Source organism: Pseudophryne corroboree, chromosome 1, assembly GCF_028390025.1.
Source record: "Pseudophryne corroboree isolate aPseCor3 chromosome 1, aPseCor3.hap2, whole genome shotgun sequence".
In the NCBI taxonomy this organism is placed as follows: Eukaryota; Metazoa; Chordata; class Amphibia; order Anura; family Myobatrachidae; genus Pseudophryne; species Pseudophryne corroboree.
In genome coordinates, this window is record NC_086444.1 from 523,139,073 (window position 1) to 523,160,862 (window position 21,790).

A 21,790-nucleotide genomic window follows, 5' to 3' on the forward strand; every position below is an offset into this window, starting at 1 on the left:
AAACGGAGCAACAATTGAACTGCTACGTTAGGCACCATCTAGTGGCAGCCACGGGGAGAAACAATTGAATTTCCCTCAGAGTTCAAATGTCCTTGCTGTACTTTCTGTGCTCCTGCTTTGGTGATATACATATGTGAACCAAGTATCTTTGCTCTGTGGGCCTAATTGAGACCTGATCGTAGATATGCTAAATTTAGCACATCTACGATCAGTCACACAGACATACAGGGGGACGCCCAGCACAGGGCTTGTCTGCCACGCATGTCAGGTCCGACCCCCCAGCACAAGTACAAAAGCATTTCACAGCGGCGATGCTTTTTACTTAAAGAGTAGCTCCCTACCAGCGCAGTTCTTGCGCGCTGGCAGGGAGCTACTTGCCGCTGTGAGGGTCGCAGCGGCTGCGTGTGACATCATGCAGCCGCCGCGGCTCACCCCCTGCACGGTCCGTGAATACCTGCATTACTCGGACTGCACCCCTAAAACGGCGACCAAATGCTGCCTGCCTGCCCCCTCCCGCCCAGCGAACGGCTCTGCCTGTCAATCAGGCAGAGGCGATCGCAGGGCGGTGACTGCCGTAGGCTGTCCGGCATGCGCCGGCACCGCAGCGGTTCAGACCTGATCGGCTGCTGTTCGAAAACGCACATCACCGATCAGATCTGATTTAGACCCTGTGTCCAGCAGAAAGCATGATACCAAAAGAAAAATGCTGTCCATACAGCTAATCTAAGTTGGCAAATAGTAGCAACTGTTTCCATGCAGCACACATGTGGACACCTTTTCCAGAACCAGCAGATTCAGTTAAGATAAATGGTGATGGACAGTCATGGTTGCTAACAGCTGACAGTCTGCCTCATTCTCACTGAACCACACTACCAGTAGCTGCAGAGCTACAGTATGCCACTCAGATCTGGCTGTTTTAATATTGGTGGCTGATAATGTTGCTACCTTGTAATTGCAACTCACACTTACCCCACCATAGCAACAGGGGTTAATCCACTACCCTGCATCATTAATTCCCAGCAACTCTTAGAATGAATGTTTGAAAGGGGCCATCTTTACCCTGTGATTCTTATCACTGTACGTAATATGTTTACATTATAATCTCCTCATTGGTTATTTCTGTGCTATTATAGCAGTGCCCCATCCAACACTTTTATACTCCAAGAGTAAACCCTAGTCTCTGTATGTGACAGCAATTTGACTACAGTAAGTAAGATTTAAAACTCTGAAAGAGGACTGACATCCTGGGAGAAGGTGATACTGTACATAACTAAATAAAAGCCACAGATACCCATATATCTGCCATTTCTACTGAGATGACACACCATCCTCACACTCCTCTACAACAAGATCATTGTCCACATTAACTTAAATTGGAAGTCTGGATAAACCATGTAAGCGCTGTTATACCGCAGCATATACAGTTATCAATACAAGAACACATTAACCATGATCCACAACTACTGACTAGAGAAGTTACATAGGGACATATTTATTGGAGTTGATTCAATTCATTGTGATGTGAACAGTGACGGAAGGAGGTCTCAGAGATATGCAATTCAGCGCTCTGTTATGTCGGAGAATGTTGGTACTTGAACCTTTAACTGGGTGTTTAGTCACGAGAACGGGCATTCTCTGACTTAATGCCCTGCCACGATGCAGCATCACGGCACTCATAGGTGTGCGCAGGGGGGGTGCCTGGTGCGCACAGGCACCCCCTAATGTCTGGCACCCCTATCTCCCATGCCTGATGCAGCGATCGCTGAGCAGGCTGATTACTGTCCCCTCTGTGCTGCACCCTTTCAGGACTGCATTACTGACCGGACGCCTGGGTTAATCAAGGGTGCCACTGCCACTGGCTTTCAAACTCCTGCCTCCACTCCCATGTACAAAAACAGCGTGATATGATGTGATTACATCATGCTGCTCGCACGCCCACCCGTCACACCCGCCACACGCCCACCTCTCTCCTTCTACGCTATGCCAACGCCAGCCACTGATGAGGAGCAGCATGCAGCCAGCGTTCCTCTTAGGAAGACAATTTCAATACTGGCAGGCGGCCGGCAGCAGCATTGACACATCTCTCGTTTTTCCGGCAGCAGCAGTAAGTAGTCTGCGACTGTCAGTGTCAGTGAGTGACTGACTTGTAAGTAAGCTGCTGCAGCTTGCAGGGGAAAGAGAGGAGTTGCCAGACCAGGCTGAGGAGAAGCAGTGTAATTACAGTGAGTGCCTTCAGGGGTGTTTGTTTGGTGCACACCACAACATCTGACAATGTATCTGCTTTATTAGGATTGGTACAAGGGTGGATATTTTATATTGCATTGACCGTCAATAGATGGTGCTAGACAAGCCCAAAAGGTGGTGCTAGACACACCCCTCCGACGGTGCACCCCTAATAAAATGTGCTGCGCACGCCTATGACGGCACTAGATTTGTCAGATTTCTGCTCGCACTTCAGGACTTCAGCACTTCTCCCTCTCCTCCAAAAGAAATAAAACAAAACAAATGGTATCAGTTGATAGTAACTGGAATGATGTAGACATACAATTATGCCCAAAATATTCATTTAAAAAAAAATAATATATGCAAATGACTGATTACAGCCAAGTTGAAAGAGCCTTTACATCCAAGTACTGTTGGATATAACCTACTAAAAAGGCATCTAGCCATCTTAATGTTAGGCAGAACTTTCTATTGGTAAATCTGACCATTTGGGTTTATTAAACCTGATTTAGGGAAAAATAAGAATTTACTCACCGGTAATTCTATTTCTCGTAGTCCGTAGTGGATGCTGGGTACTCCGTAAGGACCATGGGGTATAGACGGGCTCCGCAGGAGACTGGGCACTCTTAAAAGAAAGATTAGGTACTATATCTGGTGTGCACTGGCTCCTCCCTCTATGCCACTCCTCCAGACCTTAGTTAGGGAAACTGTGCCCGGAAGAGCTGACATTACTAGGAAAGGATTTGGAATCCAGGGTAAGACTCATACCAGCCACACCAATCACACCGTACAACTCGTGATAACTATACCCAGTTAACAGTATGAACAATAACTGAGCCTCTCTCAACAGATGGCTCATACAATAACCCTTTAGTTAAGCAATAACTATATACATGTATTGCAGAGAGTCCGCACTTGGGACGGGCTCCCAGCATCCACTACGGACTACGAGAAATAGAATTACCGGTGAGTAAATTCTTATTTTCTCTGACGTCCTAGTGGATGCTGGGTACTCCGTAAGGACCATGGGGATTATACCAAAGCTCCCAAACGGGCGGGAGAGTGCGGATGACTCTGCAGCACCGAATGAGCAAACTCAAGGTCCTCCTCAGCCACGGTATCAAACTTGTAGAATTTTGCAAAAGTGTTTGAACCCGACCAAGTAGCAGCTCGGCAAAGTTGTAAAGCCGAGACCCCTCGGGCAGCCGCTCAAGAAGAGCCCACCTTCCTCGTGGAATGGGCTTTTACTGATTTAGGATGCGGCAGTCCAGCCGCAGAATGTGCAAGCTGAATCGTACTACAGATCCAGCGAGCAATAGTCTGCTTTGAAGCAGGAGCACCCAGCTTGTTGGGTGCATGCAGGATAAATAGCGAGTCAGTTTTTCTGACTCTAGCCGTCCTGGAAACATAAAGTTTCAGGGCCCGGACTACGTCCAGCAACTTGGAATCCGCCAAGTCCCTAGTAGCCGCAGGCACCACAATAGGTTGGTTCAAATGAAACGATGATACCACCTTAGGGAGAAATTGGGGACGAGTCCTCCATTCTGCCCTTTCCATATGGAAGATCAGATATGGGCTTTTACATGACAAAGCCGCCAATTCTGACACACGCCTAGTCCAAGCTAAGGCCAAAAGCATGACCACTTTCCACGTGAGATATTTTAGCTCCACGGTCTTAAGTGGCTCAAACCAGTGGGATTTTAGGAATCCAACACACGTTAAGATCCCAAGGTGCCACTGGAGGCACAAAAGGGGCTGAATATGCAGCACCCCTGTAACAACGTCCGAACTTCAGGCAGTGAAGCCAGTTCTTTTTGAGAGAAAAAGGGATAAGGCCGAAATCTTGGCCTTTATGGATCCTAATTTTAGGCCCATAGTCACTCCTGACTGTAGGAAGTGCAGGAATCTACCCCCCTGGAATTCCTCTGTAGGGCCTTCCCGGCCACACACCAAGCAACCTATTTTCGCCATATACAGTGAAAAAGTCTTGCTGTCACGTCTTTCCTAGCCTTTATCAGCGTAGGAATAACTGCATCCGGAATGCCCTTTTCCGCTAGGATCCGGCGTTCAACTGCCATGCCGTCCAACGCAGCCGCGGTAAATCTTGGATCAGACAGGGTCCCTGTTGCAACATGTCCTGACCGAGAGGCAGAGGCCATGGGTCCTCTGAGAGCATTTCTTGCAGTTCCGGGTACAGAGTCCTTCTTGGCCAATCCGGAGCAAAGAATATTGTTCACACTCCTCCGTTTATTACAATTCTCAGCCCTTGGGTCTGAGAGGAAGAGGAGGGAATATATAGACCGACTGGAACACCCACGGTGTTACTAGTGCGACCACAGCTATCGCCTGAGAGTCCCTTGACCCAGCGTAAAACCTTTTTTATCTTTTTATTGAGGTGGGACGCCATGTAGTCCACCTGAGGCAGATTCCATCAATTTGCAAAACTGCGTGAAGACTTCCTGATGAAGTCACCACTTTCCCGGGTGGAGGTCGTGTCCACTCCCGGAATGAACACTGCTGACAGTGCGCTTACTTGATTCTCCGCCCAGCGAAGAATTCTGGTGGCTTCTACCCTCGCCACCCTGCTCCTTGTGCCGCCCTGGCAGTTTACATGAGCCCCTGCGGTCTGACTGGATCAGAACCGGTTGGTCGCGAAGCAGGAGCTCCGCTTGACTTAGGGCGTTGTATATGGCCCTTAGTTCCAGGATATTGATGTGAAGGCAAGTCTGTTGGCTTGACCACAAACCTTGGAATTTTCTTCCCTGTGTAACTGCCCCCCACCCTCGGAGGCTTGCATCCGTGGTCGCCAGGACCCAGTCCTGAATGCCGAATCTGCGGCCCTCGAGAAGGTGAGCACTCCGCAGCCACCACAGTAGAGACACCCTGGCCCTGGGGGATAGGGTGATTAACCGATGCATCTGAAGATGTGATCCGGACCACTTGTCCAGTAAGTTCCATTGTCCTTGCATGGAACCAGCCGAAGGGGATGGCCTCGTATGATGCCATCATCCTTCCCAGGACTCGAGTGCAGTGAAGCACTTACACCTGTTTTGGTTTTCAATAGATTCCTGACCAGTGTCATGAGCTCCTGAGCTCTCTCTATCGGGAGATAAACCCTCTTCTGGTCTGTGTCTAGGATCATGCCTAGGCGAGGCAGATGAGCTGTAGGTACCAACTGCGACTTCGGAATATATAGAATCCAGTCGTGTTGCCGTTTCACTTCCAGAGAAGGTGATACGCTGTCCAGCAACTGCTCTCTTGATCTCGCTTTTATGAGGAGATCATCCAAGTATGTGATAATAGTGACACCTTGCTTCCGCAGGAGCACCATCATATCCGCCATTACCTTGGTGAAATTGGTAATGACAATCCCGTACCGCAATTCTGAGGTACGCCTGATGAGGTGGATAAATGGGGACACGAAGGTATGCATCCCTTATGTCCCGATTCATTTAAGGCTTGCAATGACCGCTCTTAGCGATTCCATCTTGAACCTGAACCTTTTCAGGTATATGTTCAGGGATTTTAATTCAATATGGGTCTAACCGAACCGTCTGGTTTCGGGATTATAACATGGTCGAATAATAACACCCTCTTGTTGAAGGATGGGACCCTTGACCACCACCTGTAGAAGATACAATTTACGAATTGCAGTTAACACTGGCTCCCTCTCTTGGGGGGAAGCCCGCCGGGTCCTCGGTGAGGGGGCATCTTCTCACAGTCCAGCCTATATCCCTGCGATACAATTTCTATTGCCCAGGGATCTAACAGGGAGTGAACCCACTTGTGGCTGAACTTACGAAGGCGTGTCCCCACCGGGCCTAGCACCGCCTGTGGAGCCCCAGCGACATGCGGTGGATTTTTGTAGAGGCCGGGGAGGACTTCTGTTCCTGGGGACTAGCTGTGTTGTACAGCTTCTCTCCTCTGCCCCCGGCTCTGACAAGAAAGGACGCACCTCAGACTTTCTTGTTTCTTTATTCGAAAAGCTGCATTTAATAATGTCAAGCTTTCCTAGGCTGTGCAGGAATATAAGGCAAAATATCAGAATTACCAGCTATAGCTGTGGAGACCAGGCCCGAGAACCTTTCTCCACACAATCCTCAGCCTTCCATATGCCTCTTAAGTCGGCATCATCTGTCCAATGTATATTCTACAGGACACGTCAAGCAGAAATCGACATAGCTTTTGTCTCTAGGACCCAGTATACTCATGTCCCTTTGGGCATGCTTTATAATTATATATCTATCACTTAAGACAGCATCTTAAAATATTTATATGCATACTAGGGTCTCAATCTCTGCTGATAAGGTACCTGTCCACGCTGCCACAGCGCTATAAACCCATGCCGACACAATCGCCGGTCTGGGTAGTATACTAGAATGTGCACACTATCTGCAGGATCCCTGAGAATAGCTAGTGCAAACAGGACACCCAAGGGGAAGATTCTCAACACATCCTGGCCCTAGTGGGGAAAGGATACAGCCTGAGAATTCTCTTGTGGGAAGCTGCCGTCTCTTGTCTGGAGATTCCCACTCTTTTTCCTCATGAGAGGAGGGAAATTTACCTCAGCATTCTTCCCCTTAATATGTGTACTCTCGTGTCAGGGACAGATGAGTCATCAGTGATATGCAAATCATCTTTTATTCCAATAATCATATATTGAATATCTTTTAGCCCTCTTGGCTGTAACTTTGCATTATCGTAGTCGACAGTGGAGTTAAACTCCATGTCGATACTTTGTTATTTTGGATAGTGAACATAGAGAGACTCTACAATAATTTTACCTCAGCACTTACACATATCCAAACAGGTGTCGGCGTTGTCGACGGAGACACCCTCCCACACACTTATCCGCTCTATCACCTCCTTAGAGGAGCCTTTTACCTCAGACATGTCGACACACGCGTACCGACACCACACACACAGGGGATGCTCTATTTGAAGACAGTTCCCCCACCAGACCCTTTGGAGAGACAGAGAGAGAGTATGCCAGCACACACCACAGCGCTATATAATACAGGGATGTACACTATACTGAGTGATTTTTCCCCTATAGTAGCTTATATACACAGTTTTGCGCCTACATTTATGTGCCCCCCCTCTCTTTTTTACCCTTTGTGTACCAGGATACTGCAGGGGAGAGCCTGGGGAGCTTCCTTCCAGCTGAGCTGTGAAGAGAAAATGGCGCCGGAGTGCTGAGGAAGAAGGCCCGGCCCCCTCAGCGGCGGGCTTCTGTCCTTTTATGTACTTTAATGGCGGGGGTTAATGCACATATACAGTTTATCAGACTGTATTATGTGCTTTTCGCCAAGTAAGGTAATCTAATTGCTGCCCAGGGCGCCCCCCCCCCAGCGCCCTGCACCCATCAGTGACCGGAGTGTGTGGTGTGCTAAGGGAGCAATGGCGCACAGCTGCAGTGCTGTGCGCTACCTTAATGAAGACCGGAGTCTTCAGCCGCCGATTTTCAACTTCTCTTCGTTCTTCTGGCTCTGCAAGGGGGACGGCGGCGCGGCTCCGGGACCGGACGACCGAGGACTGGGCCTGTGTTCGATCCCTCTGGAGCTAATGGTGTCCAGTAGCCTTAGAAGCCCAAGCTAGCTGCAAGCAGGTAAGTTCGCTTCTCTCCCCTCAGTCCCACGTAGCAGTGAGTCTGTTGCCAGCAGATCTCACTGAAAATAAAAAACCTAACAAATACTTTCTTTTCTAGGAAGCTCAGGAGAGCCCCTAGGGTGCATCCAGCTCTGGCCGGGCACAGATACTAACTGAGGTCTGGAGGAGGGGCATAGAGGGAGGAGCCAGTGCACACCAGATATAGTACCTAATCTTTCTTTTAAGAGTGCCCAGTCTCCTGCGGAGCCCGTCTATACCCCATGGTCCTTACGGAGTACCCAGCATCCACTAGGACGTCAGAGAAACACAGTTCACATAATAGAACCTTTTACTATACTAAGCCTAAGTATAGCAGCCGGGATAATGTGTTTTTTACACTATTAGTTATTTAGGGGCATAACTAGGACTTTGTGGGCCCGATCGACATTTTGAAGGGGCCCCAATCCTTTCAGAAAGGCACCACTCTAGGCAGCGGTTCTCAAATTTATACCCTGTAGTACTACCTGAGTTCATTTTACCTCACACAGTGCCCCCTATTCATATTATGCCACACTGCAAGGCCCCAGTTCACACAATGCCACATTACAGTGCCCCAGTTCACATTATGCTACACAGTGTATATGAGCACCTTAAGCCCATGTGCCCCATAGCAGCGTGACCCACTATAGTTACACCCCTGAATGCTGATAGGAGTACTGTACATCTTTATAGTTTATAAAGAGTGGATTTAGTCAATACTAGCAAGAAAGGGAGGAGCCAGTTAAAAAAACAAGATTCATCACAAAAAAATAAAAAAAATGGCATTTCTGGAGCAAGCATTCCATGTAAGAAAGGGTAACATTCAAAACCAGATATCCATTTCAAAGGTTTATCGTCTACTGAAAATATATTCTGTAAAGCAAATATAATGATAAATATGCTACGCAAAAATGCCTTGTGGTGACACAAGCACAGTTTCCTCATGCTTCAGCAAATGGGCTGAGGGTCACCATGACAACCATTTTGTGTTTACACTGAAAGGCCTTTGTCTCTGGATTACAAAGCAATGATGTAATTTGCCTAACTATATGTTATGCTTTCAACAAATGCAACAAACTAAAAAGAACAATAACAATAAAAACTCCATAAAAGCAGAAGATTGTCAATATTGGAAAAACACCAAAACCAGAGGCATGTTTCACATTTGTAAGGAACTAACATGAAAAACAAACACAACTTAAAACAATCAAACTCACATTTATTTTATTTAGGACTTGTTTCACATTCACATTGTTCATTGTTATTTGTTTATGTGCTATATTTACATTTTTTGAACCAAGTACATTACATTTTATTATTTTAAATACACAGTACATTACACGCAGACATGGACATCACCATCTCAGTCTGACTTGACGATTAGATAATTCAGTCTTCATAAAAACTATTCAGGACCCAAGTTGTATCTACTCAATAAGAGGCTGTATGTGCAGTAATATCTGTTGTGCAGTTTTTGTTAAGCATTGTTGTTGTATTATGTGCACTGTGTTTAAACTGAGGCAAATCCATGTGTGTACAATACGGGATCTGGTCAAGATCCCTGTGGTCGGGATCTCGGCAGCCGAAATACCGAGGCTGGGATCCCAACACTACTCGGAACGGCCACATCGGCCTGGCACCGGAATCCCGAGTGCCGGCATTAGGAGGTGCATGGTTTGGAGATGCACCTCCTCCTTGCGTCATTTGCCCTGGCTAGCTCGTGTGTGTGGGCATAGGTGTCCAGAAGATTCAAGCTCATTGGTCTTACAGAAACTTTAATATGGGAACACAAACGGGATATGGTGGTGGTGCAGTGCAAACAGTTGTTACAGTTAATTTGGGTGTCAGACCATCTCTTATTCAAAACAAATGAACTGTATTATTTACACTGCTGCTGTCTCCAGAACATTAGCTTATTGGTTACAAATGGAACAGTTCACATTCTCCTTGCTCCTCCTGCGCAGTGGCAGAGTGTCAGTAATGGTAATACATTGTAACAGACTGAAATTAACAAATCTCTTTTGTAACTCAGTCCAGTACAAATATTAATAGAAGGATTACAATATTTATATGCAGACATTTTTCATATCCCTCTTTCCTGCTCAATTCTTAAAAGTGTAGATCTTTCAAATGTCAGACTGAAGTAATAAGGTAACTCTACTAATGTAGCTACTCAGTAGTTCCACAGCTATTGTAACATATACAGTACTTTCTCAGATAATACTAGTACTGAACTCCAGTGGTTTCCAAATCCAGCCCTCAGGGCATCCTACAGCTGGGTGTCCAATCCTCAGCAAATCAGACCACAGATCAGACTGTTTATACAATCCTACTGCAGACCTGTTTGCAGATTCTACAGCCAATCCTCACTACTCACTTCTGTGTCTGCTGAAACTTACTGCTGAAAATATTAATTCGGCTGTGGGAGAATATTAGCCAGCACAATGAGGTGGGGCCGATGATGCGGTGAGCCATGATCAGGGACGTGCAGTCAGGGGAGGCAGGGGAGGCAGTGCCTCCCCTGTCATTAATGATTAAAATAATACAAAGAACATATTTTGTGTTATAAGTATGAACTTTAGCCTTTGCATTATTTTAATAATTTTTTACCTACTAAAAAACATTTCTAAACATGTTTTGGAGGCACCGTTCTCGTTGCTCCCGCTGTCAGTGATACAGGTTCGGAAGCGGGGGGCGGGGCCAGCCACAGGGCAGTCATATCCCATTAAAAAAAAAAACACTAGAAGCGGCACCTCTAGCAGTGCCGCTTTCACAGGGGCGTGCTGACAGCAAGCACATGCAGGCACGCCCCTGTCACTGAGTCCCATGTGATTGGCCTGTGGGCGAATCCGGGGGCGTGCAGCAACTATTATGTTTAGACTAGAGAACATTTACATACCTGCCCGTCCCCCAGTAGCTGCTGCCAAGTTTAGTCCGACACAAGAGGGAGGAGGGGCAGCGATTCCCTCTCCTCTGCACTGTGTCATGCTGCGTGTGACACCAGGCCGGCGCTCCCCGCTGAAAGCCTCAACTCCCCTCTGAAAGCCTCCTCTCCTCTCACCCTCCCACCCTGTGACAATGCAGTGACTGATCGTATAGAGGGGGCGGGGCTACATGGATGGAGGGGCGGAGCTACATGGGTGGAGGGGGTGGAGCTACATGGGACCATCAGACTGCAGCCACAGAGGAGGACATGCTGCTCCAGATCCTGCCAGCCAGGGAGAGTACTGTAAGTGAGAAAGTGTGTGTGTGTGCGTGTGTGTGTGTGTGTGTGTGTGTGTGTGTGTGTGTGTGTGTGTGTGTGTGCATTTATGTATGTGTGCGGGGGAGGGGGGGAATGTGAATAAACTGCACTTCTGTGGGCGTTACATGTAAGCTGCGCTACTACTGGGCCGTAACGAGAAAGCTGCGCTACTGTTGGGGCGTTACGTGTAAGTAGCGCTAATACTGGGGCATTACGTGTAAGCAGCTCTACTATTAGGGCGTTACATGTAAGCTGCGCTACTACTGGGGCGTTACGTGTAAGCTGCGCTACTACTGGGGCGTTACATGTAAGCTGCGCTACTACTGGGGCATTATGTGTAAGCTGCGCTACTACTGGGGCGTTATGTGTAAGCTGCGTTACTACTGGGGCGTTACATGTAAGTTGCGCTACTACTGGGGCGTCATGTGTAAGCTGCGCTACTACTGGGTTAATTACGTGTAAGCGGCGCTAATACTGGGGTGTTACAGGAAAGCTGCGCTACTGTTGGGGCATTATGTGTAAACAGCGCTATTACTGGGGCGTTACGTGTAAGCAGCGCTACTACTGTGGGCGTTACGTGTAAGCTGCATTACTACTGGGGCGTTATGGGTAAGCTGCGCTACTGCTGGGGCATTACGTGTAAGCTGCGTTACTACTGGGGCATTACGTGTAAGCTGCGTTACTACTGGGGCAGTACGTGTAAGCAGCGCTACTACTGGGGCATTACGTGTAAGCTGCGTTACTACTGGGGCGTTACGTGGAAGCTGCGCTACTACTGGGGCGTTACATGTAAGCTGCGCTACTACTGGGGCGTTATGTGTAAGCTGCGCTACTACTGGGTTCATTACGTGTAAGCGGCGCTAATACTGGGGCGTTACAGGAAAGCTACGCTACTGTTGGGGCATTACGTGTTAACAGCGCTATTACTGGGGTGTTACGTGTAAGCAGCGCTACTACTGTGGGCGTTACGTGTAAGCTGCGTTACTACTGGGGCGTTATGGGTAAGCTGCGCTACTGCTGGGGCATTACGTGTAAGCAGCGCTACTACTGGGGCATTACGTGTAAGCTGCGTTACTACTGGGGCGTTACGTGGAATCTGCGCTACTACTGGGGCATTACGTGGAATCTGCGCTACTACTGGGGCATTACGTGGAAGCTGCGCAACTACTGGGGTGTTACGTTTAAGCTGAGTTACTACTGGGGCATAAGTGTAAGCTGCGCTACTACTGGGGCGTTACGTATAAGCTGGGCTACTACTGGGGTGTTACGTATAAGCTGCGCTACTACTGGGGCATTACATGTAAGCTGCGCTACTACTGGGGCGTTATGTGTAAGCTGCACTACTACTGGGTTCGTTACGTGTAAGCTGCGCTATTACTGTGGCGTTACGTGTAAGCTGTGCTACTACTGGGGTCATTATGTGTAAGCGTCGCTACTACTGGGGTTATGTGTTAGCGGTGCTACAACTGGGGTGTTATGTGTAAGCAGCGCCACTACTGGGGTGTTTAAAATGGGGGTACAATTGAGTGGCCATGCCCCTTCCCTGTGAGACCACATCCCTTTTTCGACACGCGCTGTCCCTTTGTAAAGTATGGGAGGGGAAAATTTATAGTTTGCAGGGGGGGCGCCGAACACCCTAGCACCAGCCCTGTGTGACACGTTACGTCACACGGTCAGTGAGAGGAGCCGTAAAGCCAGAAGTGAGGTGCGCTGCTGTCTAGAGAGGTTACAAGAGAATACAAGTTGGTGAGTTACTGTCTGGGAGGGTTGCGGTGGGGAAGGGGTGGCCGCGACATTCACTTGCTGTGACATTTAGCCGCTACAGTGCGGAAGGGGGAGGTGAAGACAGTGAGATGCGGTAGGATCCTGCTAGGCTTAGGTTTTTTGTGGTGCTGTTACAGCAGTGTGCCTCCCAACGAGAGTCAGGGCAGGATGCTGGTGTGGAGGGAGACAGGGAAGGATGGTGGCGTGGAGGGAGACAGGGAAGGATGGTGGCGTGGAGGGAGACAGGGAAGGATGGTGGCATAGAAGGAGACAGGGCAGGATGGTGGTGTGGAAGGAGACAGGGCAGGATGGTGGCACTGGAGGGAGACACGGCAGCATGATGGCGTAGAAGGAGACAGGGCAGTACGCTGGCGTGGAGGGAGACAGGGAAGGATGGTGGCATAGAAGGAGACAGGGCAGTACGCTGACATGGAGGGAGACAGCGCAGCATGGTGGCGTAGAAGGAGACAGAGCAGGATGGTGGCATGGAGGGAGACAGGGCAGGATGGTGGTGTGGAAGGAGACAGGGCAGGATGGTGGCATTGGAGGGAGACACGGCAGCATGATGGCGTAGAAGGAGACAGGGCAGGACGCTGGCGTGGAGGGAGACAGGGCAGGATGGTGGCACTGGAGGGAGATACGGCAGCATGGTGGCGTAGAAGGAGACAGGGCAGGACGCTGGCGTGGAGGGAGACAGGGAAGGATGGTGGCACTGAAGGAAGACAGGGCAGGATGGTGGCGTAGAAGGAGACAGGGCAGGACACTGGTGTGGAGGGAGACGGGGAAGGATGGTGGCGTAGAAGGAGACCGGGCTAGATGGTGGTGTGGAGGGAGACAGGGCAGGATGGTGGCGTGGAGGGAGACGGGGAAGGATGGTGGCACTGGAGGGAGATACGGCAGCATGGTGGCGTAGAAGGAGACAGGGCAGGACGCTGGCGTGGAGGGAGACGGGGAAGGATGGTGGCGTAAAAGGAGACAGGGAAGGATGGTGGCGCTGGAAGGAGACAGCGCAGGATGCTGATATGAAGAGAGACAGGGCAGGATGGTGGTGTGGAAGGAGACAGGGCAGGATGGTGGTGTGGAAGGAGACAGGGCAGGATGGTGGCACTGGAGGGAGACAGAGCAGGATGGTGGCAATGGAGGGAGACAGGGCAGGAAGGTGGCGGCCAATGGCTTGGGCAGAGGCCATTTGTGGTGGTGGTATTGGGCATCAGCTTGGGGGCAGTAGCAGGCTTTGTCTTGGCGGTGGTAGGGGTCATCGGCGGGACTCGGTGTACATTATGGCTGCAGTGCCTCACCAGTCACTGACCTCACCGCACGCCACTGGCCATGATTGGCTATCTGCGGGCATCTTGCATTTCAAAAATGGTACTATGTCGCCATTTTTTAAATGGGAAGCCGCGCCCACTGCCAAACTCTGCTTTCAGTTAAATTGTATTCCGGAGTCAGGATTCTGACGGGTGTCGGGATTCCGGCATATTAACGGCATATTAACCGCATCCCGCTGTAGCGCCTTCTGCTCTCTGACGAACAGCCAATGTTAGCATTCGCTCTTAGCTTATGGATACTGCTGTGTGCGGGACCAGGAGGAGAAATAACAAGGGATATGTCAATCATGAACTGGTTAGGATTCATAGATTGGTTAGGGGTTTTTATTTGACTTTATACCTAAGTAAATTGTAAGCACTGTTACTGTCACTGGATCAAATAGCGATCAGGTATGTCTGAATGTATTTGTGTGCACTAGACTCATAGGCCCTAATTCAGACCTGAGCGTACAGTAGATGTGCAAAAAAAAATGCACATTTACAATTAAAATCTTAGGCCTGTGGGGGAATGCCCAGCACAGGGCTAGTCCGGCCCCCATGCCAGGCCAAACCCCCCCTACCTGGCAAACGTGCGAAAACATCACACAGCGGCGATGCTTACCCACCTGCCGAGTAGCTCCCTGCCCACGCAGCCACCGCGGCCCGCCTCACAAATGGCCCAGTCGCCTGTGTTGTCCGGACTACACCCCCCCCCAACGCCGCTGAGAACTGTAAACAACAAGATAAAGATGGTATCTTGGTGTATGAATGGCGATGAGTTTTCCTCAATAACTCTTAACATGAAAGGAGAAAGGTTAATTTCTATTTAGTTTAGGAATCACTGAAATAATGTCATTGCTCAAATTACCTCCATGAAGATAAAATACAGACATTGGAATAATAACATATAACATTTCAAAACACACTGTCACTGGAAATCAATTATGATATGTTTAGCAGTATCATTTTATGGCAGTAATTTTGTCTTTTTACAATTTTTTTATGTGTTCAGTGAAGGGACGCAATTTCCAAAACATTTTATCCTGGAATAGCAGATTTGCTCTGAGTTTTGTGATCTCAAGAGAATGCTACATCCAGACTTACCATTCTTTGTATATCATATTCAATCCATGAACTCAAAAGAGGATAATGGAAATCACCTGCAGCTCATCCACAAGCAATTAGAACATTTCTATACTGGGAACACCCCGAAGTAAAATGACATATAATGTACATTGTATAATTGCACCGCGTGTTGAAGCTGTACTGCTAAATGATGCATTTACGCTTCAGCTAAGTCAAAACATTTTTACCTTAATGATTTCAAAACAGATAACAAATAAAACACTACATGCTCTCTCTCTTTCTGTCTCTTTTTAAATATGTGTCTTCAAAATTCCTTAATTTCTTACATTCTCCTTTGGTGGGACCATTTGTGCCAAGAATTACAGATTGGCAGTCTGCTTTTTTCCTGAGGCATTTTTACATTTTAGATCTTTCTCTTATATTAGATAAAACAGAAAAACAATCTGGACTACATCACACTTTGGTCTGACTCGAAATGTTTCTAAAGGTGTGTACACATGTTGAGATTCGGGCTAACCCGGATTCTCACTGTGCGATAGGGACTAGGTCGGTATCGCAAGCACATAATGACTGTGCTTGCGACACTGACTATGGCCCTCATTCCGTGTTGATCGCTAGCTGGCGTTGTTCGCTGCGTAACGATCATTTAAAAAAACTGTAAAACTGTGCATGCGTATGCACTGCAATGCGCACGCGCGCCGTACGGGTACAAACGGCATTGTGGTTTTGCACAGGTTCTAGCGACGCTTTCAGTCGCACTGGTGGACGCAAGTAGATTGACATGAAGTGGGAGTTTCTGGGTGTCAACTGACCGTTTTCTGGGAGTGTTTGGAAAAATGCAGGAGTGGCCGGGCTTTTGCTGGGTGGGTATCTGACGTCATTACCGTGTCATTCGTCGCAGCAATCATCGCACAGAATAAGTAACTACAGGGCTGGTCTTGTTTTGCACAAAATGTGTTTGCAGCCGCTCTGCAGCACAGGCGTTCACACTCCTGCAAAGCGAAAATACACTCCCCCGTGGGCGGCGACTAGCACGGCTGCTAAAAGTAGCTAGTGAACGATCAACTCGGAATGAGGGCCTATATGCGATTCTGGCTAAGTGTCAATTTTGACTATCTTTTCTACGACATGGGCTCCGTGGGACACTAGGTAAGTATGTGTGAGTGTGTAAGTGTGCATGTATGTGAAAATAAACTTGTACTTTCACCGTGTGTGTGTTGTGTTTTTATTTAGGTATTTCTTTTGTTGTGGAACTACAGGTACCAGCGGGCCTGTTAATTCCCCACATGCTGGTACTTGTGGTTCTCCAAGTACCAGCAAATGGGGGAGGCTTGCTGGGACTTATAGTTTCACAACAAAGGACAATATTCTTTTTTTATTTTACACAATTTTGGCTATCAGCCCCTCATCCACTGCCCAGGGATGAAGAGGACAGCATCGGGCTTCACCCCTGGCCCTTGGGTGCCTGGAGGGGGGGGGGGGGCTTGATTTAAGGTGTTCCCACCCCCCCAGTTACCTCCGGTCATGGAAGACTAGTTGGGGGGAGTGATGTTTTGGCCGCAGGGACTTTTATAAAAGTGTCCCCAGGCAGCGGCATCACCTCCCTGGCTAGTGGAGCCTGGTGCTGGTTTCAAAATTACGGGAGACTCCTATGACTTTTGTCCCCCCTATTTTTGGTACCAGGACCGGACCAAGAGCCCGATGCTGGTTGTATAAATACAGGGGAACCCCCACACATTTTTTCCCCTGTATTTTAACAACCAGCTGGTTATGCTTAGGAGGGGGGCCCACGCAATATTTTAAAAAAAAATGTTATCAGTTTTAGACACTTTTACACAGAGAAGCATGCACGGATCTCACTGATCCATGCATGACTATCTAAACACGCCAGCCAGCTATTTTTGCACTAATTCTATGCTTTCCCGGCAGTGTTTGGTTATTGTCGGCAGTGATTAAGAATACGAATTCTTACTAAATTACCGTGTTGTATAAAATAACAGCCGTGTTTGACCGATGGTGTATTGATTCGTATTTTTGTGGACAGCAGTGTATCTCAATACGAATAGCCCCAACACTGCCGAGATTTGTGTTTAGTAAATTCCTGAGATGACACTTAGAAAAAAAAAGCAAGCTCGAATGGAATCGGGACCTTAGTAAATTACCCTATTTTAATCTGTATATGAAATGCTACGATGCAGTAGCTGTGGCTTTTTTCCAGTCCAAGTGCTTCATATACAGACTCAGTCACACACAGATATATGCGTCATATATCAAATTAATCAGCACAGCCACCACGTGTGTCCTAGTCACATTTCGTGCATTTTGGCAAAAAAAAGACACCCATTCTTAGCAGAATTGCACATGGCCTGTCAGCTCACTCCCGCCAGGCATCTTGCACTGAAAAGTGTATTGAGGCTAGATGTATGAGAACACATCTCTATAAAGCTGTGAAAAGAGTTGCAAAATGAACCAGTGTAGAATTATCCTATAGGAACCAATCAACATCTAGAGAATATACTTAATAAAAGCTACCTCAAAGCTGATTGGTTGCCATTTGAAACTTCTTCACTGGTCTACTTCTCTGCTCTTTGCCTTAATTGGTACATCAAACCCTAACTTCCTTTTCTATGAAAGGCAAAATATTTAGGGAAAACCCCAAAATTATGTAAATAGAGCCAACAATTTTATAAGAAAAAAACCTCTGGTGAAAAATGGGAATAATAGTAGAATGCAAAATACATATGACAACAAAATGTGCATAGTGGGCCTAATTATGAGCCTAGCAATTTGCATATGCCCCAGGGTGGATCCATGTGGGTCTGGTTCTCTCTGTGTGGGAAATTGGCATTACTGAGTGTCAGCTCAGCAGCTACATTGAGAACGCAACACAAGATCTTTTTTGTAGGAGTGCCATGGACATGAAGGCTGGCTAATGTGGTTTTATGAGGCATGCGTATGACAAAGTGCCTGTGTGAGACGGCTCTTTTGCACCCAGCATGGGGTAGGTGTAAGTGCCAATACTACTGCTGTAAGTACCTAAACTAATGTTGATGGTTGCAGCTGCAGATGCTGCAACTATGCGCATGAAGCCATATGGATACTCTCATTAGCATAAGGTACACAGTATATCTGGCTGCACAGCCATCCGTACTTATGACTGATTTGGGTGCCACCCAAAATTAGGCCCAATATATCCATATAGCCAACTTGGTCTCCCACCAAATTAGAGCTCCAGCATTTCCACAGTATATAAGTGCCCACACTTAGACTTACAAGTCTATCTATTGTTCCAGCACCTCACACTCATTTTGTGTACAACAATATAACAGCATCAATGTTCCCACAATATCAGTCTGACATATCTGAATGTACTCTTCCCATGCTGGCCTAATCCACGCATACATCAGACAAGGTCATTTAGGCAGGACACATGACTGGTGCTCATACTATTCTATATGCAATATGAATGGAAAAACCAATAGTGAATAATTCTGTCTGCTGTCAAGACCTCTATACTGAGGAATTTCCGCTGGGGTTTTATTTTCCAGAAAACCACTACATAGCTTTTCTTTTACTGTGACATCAAAGCGTCAACTATTTAATATGATTTTCGAAACACTTTTGTAAATCTTTTTTCAGTACTCACCTCTAACACAGCTTGCTGGAAAAGGAGGCACAAAATCCTGCTGCTTTTGCTTGGATAAGGAAGATGGCTGCATAATCGGTGGCTGTGGCACTTGGAATACGGGTTTCCCATTTGTTATGACTTGTCTCCTTGGACTTAAGGCAGGTAAGTGAATGGTGTTCTCGCTGCTTTGTGGTGCTACTCCACCTCCCAGAGACATTTTTAAATACAGGTTTCCATTAGCAGGACTGGGCGTGGCACTATTAGAAGATGGGGATGGAGTTCCTGTATGTACTCTAATTGGTGGAATCTGCTGCCCACTGATCATTCCTGGTCCCTGGGGGGTCCCAGTACCCCTGTGATTCATATTGCAGTTCCTTCCATTCATTCTGCTTGACTTGATCTCAAATTCCTCTACTTTGTTGATCCAAGGATAATTTCCAGATCACTGATGTGTTTCTTTTTGGTATTCCATATTAAATTATGCCTAACAGGAGAAATATAAAAAACAGTATATCATTTTTCAAGCTACACAATAGTGAGAAAATGTGACAAGCAGAGAACTGAATTTTGGAGCACAGTGGTACAATAGAGAACAATGCATGGGTGCAGTAGGAATATATTAAGAATATTAAATACCCTTTCATAACGGAAGCATTTTCATTAAAAGAGGAATGTAAGAATTCTGGGAAAACATGCCATGCATAGCTTTACTTTGCATTTCAAGTGCACTTTCCTCCACATAACACATTCTCTTATAATCAATATACATCATATATCATTGTCTTGGTTTGTCAATATATGTCCATTAATTTAAAACGGTGTAATCAATCTTGTAAAGTCTATCAGCATGTATAGTTTTTTGTTTATACTAAGCTCTGCCTGGTAATTTAAAAGATAAAAAAATAATGTGAATACAATAGATTACTTTCATCTGTTAAGATGTATTGGCAAGTTTGAATGTCAATTTGAATAGTTTTGATACTATAAAGAACTGTTAAATGCTATCTTAACAAAAGGTCCCTTTATAGCATTCTGGAATGCTTATTAGAACTATAAAAACCAAAACAAATGCATCTGCCTTCTTCATCGTTTAAGAGAATAGAACAAGACACATTCTACATATATAAATGCATTGGGAAATAGGTGCCATACATTATACTGTTTGAAATACAATTCTTGTCTTATGCCACAGAAAATACAAAACTTCATGTATGGTTTTCTGCACTGATTTGTGGGATTCGGTGGCAGATGTATTAAGCCTGGAGAAGTGATAAAGCAGTAATAAGAGGAAGGTGATAACGCACCAGCCAATCAGCTCCTAACTGTAATTTTTCAAACCTGTAATGATTGGTTGGTGCGTTATAACCTTCTACTTATCACTGCTTTATCACTTATCCAGGCTTAATACATCTGCCCTTCAGAGATGTACGCAATCTTGATTCTTTTAGCAGTTGAGCGATTATCGGCAGTCTGTGCATGTGGCTAAGTTGCACAACGTATGTGCCACAAAGGTCTTGCGGTCACAAAGAGGATTTATTCACAGAGTGATTAACAGGAACCATTTGGGGGAAGTAATGAGGAGTGGCGGGAAAAACGCAACCATTTTTGGAACATGTCTGAGGCTGTGACTGCGATCCCGTACGTCGTAGTGTCTCCAGCATATTGATCCCTGTGGCCATGCTTGCAACCATGGGACTACTCATAACTACCAAATTCAAATGATCAACTATGGATGCTGCGACATTAGATATTTTCGCACACCCACTCACTGGGGGTTATTCACAATGGAAAATGTACAGTATCTCAAAAACTGAAATTCTATATTTGGAATACCATTTGTTCTGAGTATATGAGAGGCATTTGAATATATACGCGGAACTAGGCTCTACAATGTCTACAACCTTTTTGTGACAAAAACTGAGCGCCCATTGCTGCTATGCCAAATAATCTGTACCACATCCCTTCTGGTCTCAGTTAGACCTCAGATATATATCACAAAGGCTGCACAGGGTAGGACTGTCAAGCCACTCTTACATCTACATAGGTTTGGAAGATCAGCAGAACATAAGGATTGAGCTACTCTATTACTACAAGTGCTGTATACAAAACTATCGGGTACATTTAATAGGGTCCAAGTTGCCAGGCAGGGTGCAAGACATCGGACGAGAATGCCCGTATTTTTAAAGCGGCAATCATTTACAGTAAAACCAGGATTAAAAATACTGCCATTCTCACCCGAAGTCCCGCACCTTGGACCCTATTACATTTACCCCCATATCTTAACATGGAAACTTCTGGTATGTTACCTACAGTACATTTACTTAACTTAATTGCCCACTTGTTTAATTGTTTTATCTTAAGCAATCTCTTTCAGCCACGATTCAAAAATAAAATGTTCAGTGAATGGCTACCAGGTTTCTCACCAAAGGTCTCTCCCTGGTGACAGTACTGTACATCAGAAGCCAGATCCCTTGGCCATGGTTAGTGGTCTGCCCCTGATCCTTTGATCAGATGCCAGTGACCTCTGTACAGTAGATCATCACCAGTAGTACCATTTGGGGAATAATTATCTTATGGTGGTAGGAAGCAGGACCTTTATGCCTTATAATAATTAGATATTATACACTCTCTCAGAGGCGGATTGGGCATAGGGTTTGCAGGGAAGATTCCCGGTGGGCCGACGCACCCGTGAGGCCTGTTTTGTTTGAGGACATGTGGTCCTTTTTATAGACATAATGAATAAGATGCAAAATTATTTGCATATATGAAAATTACTTTACCACTTAGCCTGTGATTGCAGAAGATCTAGTGCAGTGATGGCTAACCTTGACACTCCAGCTGTTGTTGAACTACACATCCCAGCATGCCCTGCATCAGTTTTAGCATGGCCAAATAACAAAACTGATGCAG

General features: G+C 46.6%; 1 protein-coding gene across 3 annotated transcripts in view; it reads right to left on the reverse strand.

Annotated features, from left to right (window-relative positions):
- The window catches only part of GLIS3 (GLIS family zinc finger 3), an 800,422-nt gene that overhangs the window by 564,725 nt on the left and 213,907 nt on the right, over positions 1–21,790 (reverse strand). For all 3 annotated transcript variants that reach the window (XM_063913972.1, XM_063913970.1, XM_063913969.1), the window contains one exon: positions 18,899–19,364. In XM_063913972.1, coding sequence (XP_063770042.1) covers positions 18,899–19,265 — 367 coding nt within the window. In that variant the 5' untranslated portion in view covers positions 19,266–19,364. The remainder of the gene's footprint in view (positions 1–18,898; positions 19,365–21,790) is intronic.